Source organism: Pimephales promelas, chromosome 3, assembly GCF_988280905.1.
Source record: "Pimephales promelas chromosome 3, fPimPro1.hap1.1, whole genome shotgun sequence".
Taxonomy (NCBI): Eukaryota; Metazoa; Chordata; class Actinopteri; order Cypriniformes; family Leuciscidae; genus Pimephales; species Pimephales promelas.
In genome coordinates this window covers 40,545,873-40,558,753 of record NC_142771.1, presented here as the reverse complement: position 1 = coordinate 40,558,753, position 12,881 = coordinate 40,545,873, and the positions used below count along the sequence as shown (strand labels likewise).

General features: G+C 40.7%; 1 protein-coding gene across 3 annotated transcripts; it reads right to left on the bottom strand.

The window, feature by feature from the left end:
• Positions 1-507: 507 nt before the first annotated feature.
• On the bottom strand, positions 508-12,085 carry cant1a (calcium activated nucleotidase 1a). 3 transcript variants are annotated; one of them, XM_039667196.2, is made up of 5 exons: positions 11,944-12,074; positions 10,278-10,471; positions 7,526-8,181; positions 1,969-2,172; positions 508-1,255 (listed from the first exon to the last, which is right to left on the bottom strand). In XM_039667196.2, the coding sequence occupies exons 3-5, from the start codon at positions 8,157-8,159 to the stop codon at positions 885-887; spliced, it is 1,209 nt and encodes a 402-aa protein (XP_039523130.1). In that variant the 5' UTR covers positions 8,160-8,181; positions 10,278-10,471; positions 11,944-12,074; the 3' UTR covers positions 508-884. The 3 variants fall into 3 exon arrangements, with proteins under 3 accessions (XP_039523130.1, XP_088985028.1, XP_039523128.1); XM_089128902.1 differs by having other exon boundaries at positions 10,322-10,471; XM_039667194.2 differs by lacking the exon at positions 10,278-10,471 and having other exon boundaries at positions 11,944-12,085.
• Positions 12,086-12,881: the final 796 nt, after the last annotated feature.

Genomic DNA, 12,881 nt, shown 5'->3' with positions numbered 1-12,881 from the left:
AGAAAACTGGACATTTTTCACGTTCCCAGAACCAACACTGAATATTTAGAGAACGTTTTTATAACAAAATTATGTTAGCTGGGTTAGAGCCACAATGGACCCATCATGTGCCCATATGGGATAACATACATGGGCATATACATTTGTCCATCAGCTCCACATGGGACCCATTTGTGTTGCCCAAGCAGGGCCCAAGTGACAGCCCATCAAAAACCCACATAGAAATGTTGACTGGGACAGCATTTTGACATTAAACAAAATCCAGGTGCACTAATAGCTTTCTTAAAAACCTGCAATCTGTTGTTTTCAGGAAGAAAAAAAACAGCAACAACAAATAAATAGCTGTGGCGTATTAATGAAAAAGAACATTCATAATTAAATTGTGACGGATCAGTTTGTTTTTTAAAGTAGCTGAAATTATTAACATATTGATCAATAAAGTAAAAAAAAACAGTGCACCATTAAAAAAAACCCATTCACAATACCACATGGCTACCACCAATAATGTGTGTGGAGTAAACTGTTTTATACATACACTATAGTCTATCACGTCATTCAGTTACATTCATTACACTGTAAGTACAGTACTGGCGTGAAACCACTATAGGTCGTTGCTGAAAATGGTAGTGAAAAAAAAAACCCAAAGAAAGAAAAAACTCTTGATGAAGGCTCAGATAAGTCTCTCAAAACAATTAAAGAGTCAACATGTCCTAATTTCTTCAGTCTCCTCTATAACCACAACCACATTTTAATGTCTGCCAATAGTTAGTTGGCATTATTCGAACGCCACTGAACTATTTCAACCAATCTAGATGTCCATCATCTAGACAAAAGGTATTTACCAGTACTTGGCACATATTTACTTCCAGATAATCCCTTTCACACTAAATGAATTCGAGTCCTTCATACTTCACATCTCCAATCTTAGTTTCAGGAAGCAAGATTCGGCCATCCAGGGTGAATGCCACAATGTAAGAGGCAATTTTCCCAGCATCCTCCTCAGACTTCAAGGCAACAATAATCTGGTCGTCTGTGTTGGGGACAAACTTGAAGGACGAAAAGCCGTGTGTAGGGTTCAGGGGGCCAACGTTTCTCACTTTAATGTCCTGGAAGTCTGGGGAGCAGCTGAGCATTAGGTTGGTGCCGCGACGCTCATCTGCCGTCTCGTCGTAGCGCTCGCTGCTGGCACGCCTCGGCAAGAAGAACCAGCGCTGCAATGTGTCGCTCCATGCTGCAGACTCGTGTATGAGGTACCCTGAGATGACCACAGAGAGGAAATGAGCAAGGACTGGCATTGAAGCATTTAATCTAAGAGACTACTGTAAGTACTTGGGAATCTTTTACCCTAAAATTATTCATTTTTCACATTTTCCATAAGGAAAATTAAGCCTATTTTCCAGAAAAATAAAGGATTCACAACAAGTACATACAGCACATTTCACAATATAGATTGCATCAAAGCAGCTTCACAATATCAATCAAAACATAATAACAATGTTCATTTCTTAATGGAAAAACATCTACGTTTGGTAAAGCTGATCAAGAGTATTACTGATTGGTTAATTAATTTAAACATCCCCACTCAATTGACAATAAGCATGGATGGAAACGTTCCCAGAGGACCTTAGTTTACAATCTTTACTTATATGGTGCTTTATACAGTACACATTGCTTTAAAGAAGCTTTCAAAAGTGATAAATTGTCCACTCTGACACAAAAATCGAGCTGTGCGGACATTACTGATGGAAAAAATGACGTCTCACAGACTGAGCCAGAGTGGAAAGTGAACAGGGAAGTGGCTTTTTGCCAATTTGGCTAAATATCATTTATTTAACAACATTCCTAATTTAATAAATGTTTTACACTGGACTACACTCATTATTGATGATTTTTTAAAATACCAAGCATAACAATATTGACTGCTCGCTACAAACACACACTGCATGTGAGTGAATGTCTACCGCTCACCAGGCGGACTGATGCCAGCAGCTCTGCGGAGAGAGTTGTACTTAGGAACCCAGTTGTGGTGCTGTACATCTCCGTGGATTCCCACCACTTTGACCCACTCGGGATTTTCATTCAGCACTTCTCCATCGGTGGTGGTCCACTCCTTCCCCAAACCCCCCACATACAGATGCTCGTCCTTCACTGCAAGCCACTCTGCCTTAAACCCTGTGTAAGAGAATGCCAAAGAAGAAACCACAACTGAAATCAGATATCATGTAAATTGATTGCTTTGAATTTGATTAATTATTTTACATATGCACTCACCTAAAGGATTATTAGGAACACCTGTTCAATTTCTCATTAATGCAATTATCTAATCAACCAATCACATGGCAGTTGCTTCAATGCATTTAGGGGTGTGGTCCTGGTCAAGACAATCTCCTGAACTCCAAACTGAATGTCAGAATGGGAAAGAAAGGTGATTTAAGCAATTTTGAGCGTGGCATGGTTGTTGGTGTCTGAGTATTTCACAATCTGCTCAGTTACTGGGATTTTCACGCACAACCATTTCTAGGGTTTACAAAAAATGGTGTGAAAAGGGAAAAACATCCAGTATGTGGCAGTCCTGTGGGCGAAAATGCCTTGTTGATACTAGAGGTCAGAGGAGAATGGGCCGACTGATTCAAGCTGATAGAAGAGCAACTTTGACTGAAATAACCACTCGTTACAACCGAGGTATGCAGCAAAGCACTTGTGAAGCCACAACACACACAACCTTGAGGCGGATGGGCTACAACAGCAGAAGACCCCACCGGGTACCACTCATCTCCCCTAAAAAATAGGAATAAGAGGCTACAATTTGCAAGATCTCACCAAAATTGGACGGTTGAAGACTGGAAAAATGTTGCCTGGTCTGATGAGTCTCGATTTCTCTGAGTCAGAATTTGGCGTAAACAGAATGAGAACATGGATCATCATGCCTTGTTCCCACTGTGCAGGCTGGTGGTGGTGGTGTAATGGTGTGGGGGATGTTTTCTTGGCACACTTTAGGCCCCTTAGTGCCAATTGGGTATCGTTTAAATGCCACGGCCTACCTGAGCATTGTTTCTGACCATGTCCATCCCTTTATGGCCACCATGTCCCCATCCTCTGATGGCTACTTCCAGCAGGATAATGCAGCATATCACAAAGCTCGAATCATTTCAAATTGGTTTCTTGAACATGACGATGAGTTGACTGTACTAAAATGGCCCCACAGTCACCAGATCTCAACCCAATAGAGGATCTTTGGGATGTGGTGGAACGGGAGCTTCGTGCCCTGGATGTGCATCCCACAAATCTCCATCAACTGCAAGATGCTATCCTATCAATATGGGCCAACATTTCTAAAGAATGCTTTCAGCACCTTGTTGAATCAATGCCACAGAATTAAGGCAGTTCTGAAGGTGAAAGGGGGTCAAACAGGTGTTCCTAATAATCCTTTAGGCGAGTGTATTTCAGTAGTTTCTGACCATTACACTAAAGGAGTGGTACATTTAAAGGTGGTAAATTAAAATGCCCCGATTATGCTTTTTTTGGAATGTACCTTTCATGTGGTGTGTGTAATTTAATTATTTGTGTATGTCAAAGGTCTGCAAAGTTTCAAAGATCAAAGTGCACAATAAAATAAGTTAATGTCTCATTCACAAGACAGTACTGATTCTGAACTGCCTGAAAGGAGTCACCAGTGATTATATTCTTCACTGGCTGGCCACAGACAAGGTCTACTTTGACCTACCCTTTAACACTGTAGTTGTAGCTAAGGCTGGAAGAGTTTGGTTTATGCTGTTGACATGTCAAGAACATGCTGTTTTCTGCACTGCGAAAGTAAACCCACTTTGATGCACTTCCAAATGAAAAGGAACTTTGTTACTGTTCGGATCACTGTGTGTGCGATTGCTGAGGAAATTTAGATATGGTAATGGCTGTTTGGTTGTTGACATGCGCTGTAAATGGTTGACCAATTACAATAAACTGGACTGCTTAAACAATTAGAACAGAGTAGACCAAATCATTGAGTCATCGGACCAATCAGAGCAGAGTACACCAATCATTGAGTCATCTGAGCAATCAGAGCAGAGTAAACCAATCACTAGCTACGTTTACATGGACATAATCGGAATGAAATCTATTCGATTGATGAATCCGATCAAGGTGTTTACATGAATGATAAATCAAGTGATCGGGTTGATGTGCGCGCTTATATGTCACAAGATTCAAATCGGAATTGATTCTTTGACATGCGCACACTGCACGAATATGCCACTGTTCACGCATAAGCATAACTATTTTCCCCTATTGGTTCGGTATTTGTTTTAAACAACAGAATTATTTTTTATCCGTCTCTGGTCATGATTTGGAGACGATGAGCATGAACCGTTTTGCCGTGCTGATTGTATTTATCACGCAGTAAAACCCCGCGCCCAAAAGTCGTGTGTGGATGAGAATGTAAAACAAGCACTGGTGGGACGTTGTCCTGCTTCACTTCACAGACATGGAGTGAAATGGGAATTTTTTAATAACGGAACAGTCATTTATATGACACTTTATTCAACAGGAAGAACAGCACGTCATTACGCTATTTCAACGTCATTCCACATGCGCAGTCCTTTTAGTTTCGGTTTTCAATCCAATCAGGTGTTTACATGTTCTCTCGCTCGGATTACAAAAGGAGTAAACCACCCCTTTCAATCCCATCGAAATTCTAGTCGGATCGAGCTCAATGGTGTTTACGTGAAGGTTTTTTAGTCCGATTGAGCCGTCAATCCGATTACAAGGGTCCATGTAAACGCAGCTAGTGAGTCATCTGACCAATCAGATCAGAGTAGACCAATCATTGAGTCATCTGACCAATCAGAGCAGAGTACACCAATCGTTGAGTCATCTGATCAATCAGAGCAGAGTACATCAATCATAGAGCATCACAGTCCTGCCCACAGCCGGTGCTGGAAGTAAAAATTCAATACAATTTCTCCATTGACATTTGAGATATAAGCCATAAAAACGTTACCATACATGGTAGATTTAAAACCAGCTACGGCTGTACTAAGCGATTGTATATGCTCATATAAACGCCAAAAGTTCATGGGGCACTAACCTTGTTTTATGATAAATGCCTTTTATTCTCGATGTATTGGATAAGTACTTCATTACCCACAATCCTGAATAATCCCACAATCCCACAGTGATGCATCTGATTGGTGGAAGTCGTGTCACGTGTCTGAAACCCCGCAAAGGTACGTGACAGACTGAAGATCGTGTAATGACGTAGGGCTAAGTTCATTGGTCGCACCTCTGAGATGCCTCCGCGCCATTGGATGTGCAGTTGCCGCAGCACAGTCTATGAGCGAGCTAGAAACTCAGTGTTTTAGCATGTGCAGCTGCAAATGTGTTTGCTTCAGTAAATCGAGGTAAAGGAGTTTCCCTGCAAATTCACTATATAAAATTCACTAGAGGAAAAAGATTCAGATTTGGAAGTCGCTCAAAAGGCTCTTTTACGGTGGCTTCAGTCGACTTTAGTTAGGCGTGCTGGTTTATGGGATGAGTAGTTCCTTTACTCGGAAATGAAAATATGTACACAGGCTTGTACCCCTGACTTTTTTGGGATTTTCTCTTAATTTTTTCACTCGAAATGATATGTTGAGACATGCTCTAATACTTTTTAGATATGGATTTTACAAAATGTCAATGGGAGAAATGAATGGGAAATTTACTTCCGGCACCAACGCTCTCTCGGGCTGTGGGCGGGACTGTGATTCTCTATTGCAGTGTTTCCCAACCCTGTTCCTGGCGGCACACTAACACTGCGCGTATTCTTTGTCAAACACACCTGATTCAACTCATCAGCTCATAATCAGATGGGTTAATGAGCTGATGAGTTGAATCCATAGACTGGGGCGGCAGTGGCTCAGTGGTTCATGTAGGTTGTCTACAAACCGAAAGGTTGGTGGTTCAATCCCCGGTTCCACCTGACCAAGTGTCGAGGTGTCCATGAGCAAGACACCTAACCCCAGCTGCTCCCGACGAGCTGGATGGCAGCCTTGTATGGCTGCCGTCGCTGTCGGTGTATGAATGGGTGTATAATTGGGTGAATGTGAGGCAAATTGTAAAGCGCTTTGGTGGCCATTGGGTCTATGAAAGCGCTATATAAATGCAGTCCATTTACCATTTACCATTTTACTGTAAAAAAAGATGGACGACGCCCCTTCGCTCTTTTCCATCAGAGTAAACTGAAGCCGCCAGTGTCTCGATATGACGCTGACATCTTGGACTTGAGTCTGCGCACATGCGTGTTTTGGGACCAGTCATGCGCAGTTTTGAGCAGGAAGTAAAGCCCCGAAATCAAGGCCGCGCCCTCATTCTCGCTGAATCAAACGCAAGCACACGCCCGCACTTTCATTAAGTGTCCTCTGTCTGTTTCGTTCTTCTCCAATGATGTCTGTTGATTGCAGAACCTCGTTAAAATAAGGTAAATACAACTACTATAACCACATAATCAACATTATTAAAAAAGTCGGCTGGTGCTTCAGTGACTACCTCGCACAGATAACCTGTCAATCACAGCTGTCAATCATGATGTCGGAGCACCATTATTTTATCATCACATAACTAACTAAAAACAAACTTATTTTAAAAACGAACACTTGAAATTACATCAACGTGATAGAAACTACAGCAAATGACAGAAAGTATCTTTTGAAAAAGGATATGTGAAGTGTAATTTAATTGTTTAGTTGGTCTCGCGTCCCATTGAATAACATGGGGAGGCGGGGGTTATGAGCTATACTAGGACCGGCCACAGGGGGGCGATCGAGACGTTTTGGCTTCACTTTTGAGGGCTTGTGAGGCACGCTTGGTTGAATCAGGTGTGTTTGATTAGGGAGACAAAGAATACGCGCAGTGTTGGTGTGCTGCCAGGAACAGGGTTGGGAAACACTGCTCTACTGAGTCATCTGCCCAACCAGAGCAGAGTAGACCAATCATTGAGTCATCTGACCAATCAGAGCAGAGTACACCAATCATTGAGTTATCTGACCAATCAGAGCAGAGTACACCAATCACATTAGGCTCGGTCATTTGACCAATCAGACCTTGAAGGCATGTAAACCTATTGTAGGAGACTCCAAAATAAAATTTGAAACCTTTAAAATAGCATAATAGGGGCACTAATTTATTTCCTCAAAATTTGATTCAAACAAAGACAGCAATGCATGTTTGTTTGGGGGCAGATTAAGAGTTCCACCATAATGCACCATGTCACAAAGCTCGAATCATTTCAAATTGGTTTCTTGAACATGTCAATGAGTTGACTGTACTAAAATGGCCCCACAGTCACCAGATCTCAACCCAATGGAGCATCTTTGGAATGTGGGGGAACAGGAGCTTCGTGCCCTGGATGTGCATCCCACAAATTCGAGCTTTGTGACATGGTGCATCCATTCTCAATGCTCTCAAGTCTGTGGACACTCTGGATGGATCTGAGAGGTCCCAGTAACAGCACCATTTTGGTTGAAAAAAAAGGTACAATAGAAGTACTAACCTTTTGAAACATAGCCATCCCCATCTGGAAGTATAACCCAGGGCACCGCCTTAAGTCCTTCAATGTTATATACTACACCCGTACGATCATCCACGCTGTACAGTTTGCCATTAAACACCACTAATTCGGAGAGCTCCATGCCCCGACCCTTCTCTGCCAGGTGGCTTTCCAAGACCACCCTTTCCTGATCCCATTCGACAGCCACCGTATCTCCACTCTCCGACACCAGGAGGTGACCCTTTAGCATGTAGCTAAACCAGGTCAGCTTCTTGTCACTGAGCGAGTTTGTGTCCAGGTCGGCAATGACCCCTATCCGGTAGCGCGTGCCCTGGGCTGTGCGCTCTGGTGGACTGAGGGGGTACGTGTCATTGTAGCGGTCCTCTGCTCTCACCTCATGATGGTTTAACTTTGAGCCATATCTAGGATGGGGGTGAAAGGGCAAAAGCTGCATGTAGATGAGGAGGACGAGGGTTAGCGCTGATGCTACCACCACAATGGCTCTCCATTTGATGCGGAAGCGGGGGTCTGTGGTGTTGGTCATGGAAGCCAGCATCGGGAGCCCTCCAACAGAGATGCGCAGAGAGTTCATAGACTCATTATGGTTAAGAAGTGCATAGCCTGGAGAAACTGGCATTAGGGAGGGACGGCAGCCACACCTACACAGGAAAACAGAGTAAAGTTCGGGTCAATATGACGGGTCAATTCGGGTGTCAGATTACGCGATTTTGACTCCTAAAATCTTGTCGTGTCGTGGACAAGACACATGTCAGATTACACGTTGCTTCCTGCCGTCTTTAACGGTGCGCGTGATGTCATCGAGAAGGCGAAACTAGTAGCGAGTGACTTCCGGAAACGAACGTAAACAAACAATGGATGAGGCGATGAGTGCTGTCCAGTGTTCAGAAAAAAAAAAAAAAAAAGAAAGAAAACCCGACAATGGACACGTTCCTGGATTGCTCGAAGGGGACAGTATGGGCTGTCAATCCTCCAAAGAGAACTTGAGGTAAAATGTACTTTTCTTATATATTTTTACTTTTAGTTTTAACGTTGGCACCATCGTCTCTCTTTCGTTTCGCCATTTTTGAAAGTTGTGTACGGAAAAGCTTCTGTGCTCCTATTGGTCAACCTCATACATGTGACAGAACTGTCGTGGGCGACCATAAAAAAAATTAAACATGCTAGTCTTTTTGTCGTGATGTCGTAAAGCATCACAGACGCGACGCACGTTGTCGCCCACTATGACACACTATACGAGATAATACAATCGAATCTTGCGTCCCAATGCCTGTTGTCGTTTACGAATCCCCACAACACCCTACGTCAAACAGATCGTGCCAAAATCATCTGACCAATCAGAGCACACCAATCATTGAGTCATCTGACTAATCAGAGCAGAGTAGACCAATCATTGACTCATCAGACCAATCAGATCAGAGTAGACCAATCATTGAGTCATCAGACCAATCAGATCAGAGTAGACCAATCATTGAGTCATCAGACCAATCAGATCAGAGTAGACCAATCATTGAGTCATCAGACCAATCAGATCAGAGTAGACCAATCATTGAGACATCTGTCCAATCAGATCAGAGTAGGCCAATCATTGAGTCATCAGGGTTAAGCTACGTTTATGGTGGACCAAGCGATCAGTCAAGATGTACATGTACCATTATTGCACGGCTCTGTGGAATACTTGATTCTGATTGGTCAATCGCTCCATCCAGCGGTATGTTATTTCCTGGTAAAAACTGATAACACAGGCTCATCCGGGTTACTGAAATCGGTGCTATACGTTTGGAAGAAACATTTTTTCCTCGTGGGAGTTTTGAGTTTGGTGAGCTAATAAAACATTAAAACTCAAATCAATATTTTGTGTACAGTTAATTAATTATGTCATCCAGTTATCACAGACTCAATCTTTTTCATACAAATGCAGCCGCTGCCATTTTGTGACGATTGTTTTGTACACTGTAATGGATTATACGATAACAAACAGGTATGATGGTAAAACCGTTTAATCTCAAATCAATATCTCTTATCTCCATAATTATTTATGTGACGAAAGGCTGTGTAATAAGTGCTATGACTGTATACCGTATCCCTTAAGTGTCCGCTTGCTAGCAACTGCTTTCTTCACAGAGGCTTTGTGTTTAAAGAGCTAATAAAAAAAATCTCAACTCAAAGTCAATATTTGATGGCTAATTAATTACTATGTGGCAATTAGCCGTGTAATAATCGGGATAATGTACATCCAGTCGATTGTTATCACAGAATAAACCCCTTCAGGCTGGTGCAAGATCTCCCTATTGGGGTTTTTTATGTGATAACAAAAGCTGAAAGTACATTACAAGCAATTTAAATGTGTTTCCTTTAAATTTTGTAGAGACCCTCGACGTTTTTTCCGTCACACTCAACTACATCACGTTACTGAATAATACAACTAAATAAACAAGAAACTGGTGTTTAGTGTTAGTTTTTAATCCTCTTACCCCTCCTCTGTGACAAACCTGTTTAGCAACCCTGCTTCTTCTCAATTGCTACCTTTAACTGTCAGTCTTAGCCACTTTATTCTTTGACACAACAGAAGTAAAGGTTGGCTATTTCAATCTCTCCCGCAATTACATTAAAGTTTCTAAACAACAAATATAATCCGGTAGATTCTCAAAAAGCTATTTTTTCTAAGCTTAATGGTTTAAAAACAGACGATTGCATCAATAACAAAAAATACAAGCAAGTTATAAAACAGTCCTACCTAAGACACAACCATTTTTGGGACCCAAAGCAGCAGACACTCACCAGCTTGTCAAACTCTGACAGGATCCACTGAGGCCACGGAAACACTTTGCTTAGGAAATGAGCAATGTTGACGTGGAGGTAAGGAGTGGCTTGGCGAACGGACGGTAGGCAAACAGGATGAAAACAGGTGCAGCGGGATACACCACAGCTCTGATGTGAAACCAGTGAGGCAGTTTAAATAAAGTTTGCCACAATTCTCACTTTGAAATAATTGTTAGCAGCAGCCGTGGTCTTATTTATAATTATAAGTTTGTAACGTGCATCACCCCAGTAATACAGACCACAAAGGACCATACCTGAGGAATCTAGTCTGTTAACAAGTTGTTTATCTGAAATGTTAATATTTATCAACTGAAAGTCTAAAAAAAACCTACTTCTCTTAATATTTATATATAAATATTATATACAATTTTTTTTTAATTACAATTATTGCACAATTGTTCAAATGAAGTGTCCCTTCATATACTAAATAATTTCATTAAAAAAATAAACTTTGTGGGTAGCTATAGTTAAAATTACAGAGATTATTAATGTAATCAATTCTCGTTCAATACTGGGCAAGTTCAAAACACTCTTTGCTTTTCTAAACCTTTGGCAATGACCGCATTTTGCATATCTCATCACAAAGATAAGGGTTCAACAAAACTGCAAAATATTGATTTGTATTGCATTTAGTTTCCCATTATTTGATGACTGACCGTGACTCTCTTGTTGGTCTTAGTCCACAAATAGCAATCGATTTAATTAAAGATCAAATGTAACTCGGCCAATGAACTCTGCATCAGATGGCATGTGTTCAACTTATTTCTCACACATTGTGTGTTCTTAATGTTTTAAATACATTATTTTACGTGTATGTTTTATGTGTTATGGTTGTGTGCCAAAATTGAAAATAAGATAGATGTATGTAATGGAGAGTTCAGACATTCAGCAACATATAATTTTTAATTTCATTATTTGTTTTGATTCTGTCCAACTAAGACAGCTCTTACCCTGGATATTCAGCAGTAACGTCGAATAAAACGACAAATAGATGCAGTTTTATCAGTTTAAGAATGAAAGCTTGTCAAGGACTAGGATTTGTACAGTGTGCGTGAGCTAATTATGTATTTTAACAAAACAAAATTACAAACAAGTAGCTATTTATAGATTTAATAATACAACCAAGTAGTTAAAATTCAATAGAGCAGTTGAACTGGCAAAATCTTTAATCACGTGATGTAAACAACTGCTCGACCAATCAGAGGTCCTGCTTATCTGCCTGAATCAATCTGACATTTATTAAACAAAGATAAAACACATTATTATTATTATACAATTAAATTTACTCACCTGTTCGGTCAAATATCTGTTCTACAAGTAGTTACAAAACATTTAACAAGAGCTATCCCAACATTTACAGCTATCTCACATGTTCATATGGGAAAACATTGCCTTTAAAGAATTGGCTTTCAAACGACATTTACAGTTAAGGTATTTCTCTATTTTAATTCATTTGCATTTTAACTCACAAAGTCAATGTTTGTTTGGCCCACAATACAGTGCAATGTCTAGATTTAAACCGAGCTTCTCCATGAACACAGTCGTGTTGTCTTACTCTAAAGCTGAACGTGTTTACTTACTCTAGAGTGGAAGATAAGGCTCGAAATGACCCAGTGAATGGACTTGATGATCAGTTTAAATCGCGACTCGTGAACTCTCGTTCCTCACGGGTCCATTCAGCAGTGCGCGCGACCCGTGCACTTCCGCATTCGGGGGCGCGCTCGCCTCGAACCAGCTCTTTCCGCTCATACTTGCGTACATTTTACGCATAAATGCTTGAAAGAGAACGAGACATTTGAATTTTTAGCAATTCTTTCAGTTTAAACCACACGTTGAATTATGTAAACAGTAAAATAAGGTGCCAGGAGTGTAATAAAAAGTACGCCCTAATTACAAACTGTGTAGCCTATGGCTTTCTTTATTCAGCGCAATCATAAACTCTAATATGATTGATTTACAATAAACGACTACAGTATTATTTACCTGAATGTATTTTCATGAATTTTGTGGAAATTCATTCATTAATGCAACTTAAGGCATCTACTTGAATAACATGGATCATCGAATAGAGTAGTTTGTTTGAGATTGAGACCTCTCTGATAAATGCATATTTAATATTTAGATTTTAGTTGTGAAACTTTAGTCTTAAAGGAGTAGTTTACTTTTATAAAAACAAAAAACTTTTGCTGATAATTTACTCACCCCCATGTTATCCAAGATGTCTTTCTTTCTTCGGTCGAAAAGAAATTAAGGTTTTTGATGAAAACATTCCAGGATTTTCTCCATATAATGGACTTGAACCAAACGGTTCAAGGTCCAAATGAGAGTTTCAGTGCAGCTTCAAAGGGCTTTAAACGACACCAGACAATGAATAAGGGTCTTATCTAGGACCCTTCAAGTCATGACTCAAAAAAAGATTTGTTCACTTTGTGAACGAGTTCAAACAGGAGAGTCACGGACGCTCGTTACAGTACAGCGCAAGGTGAGGATAGTCTTGTGCTTATAAAACTTAAACTTT

Excerpts from the sequence above, each read along its gene's own strand:
- cant1a (XM_039667194.2), bottom strand. The coding sequence starts at position 8,159 with ATGCCAGTTTCTCCAGGCTATGCACTTCTTAACCATAATGAGTCTATG. Across the intron at positions 2,173-7,525 it reads GGATGGCTATGTTTCAAAAG|GGTTTAAGGCAGAGTGGCTT; the intron begins GTTAGTACTTCT and ends TCTCTTACACAG. Across the intron at positions 1,256-1,968 it reads TGCTGGCATCAGTCCGCCTG|GGTACCTCATACACGAGTCT; the intron begins GTGAGCGGTAGA and ends TGGTCATCTCAG.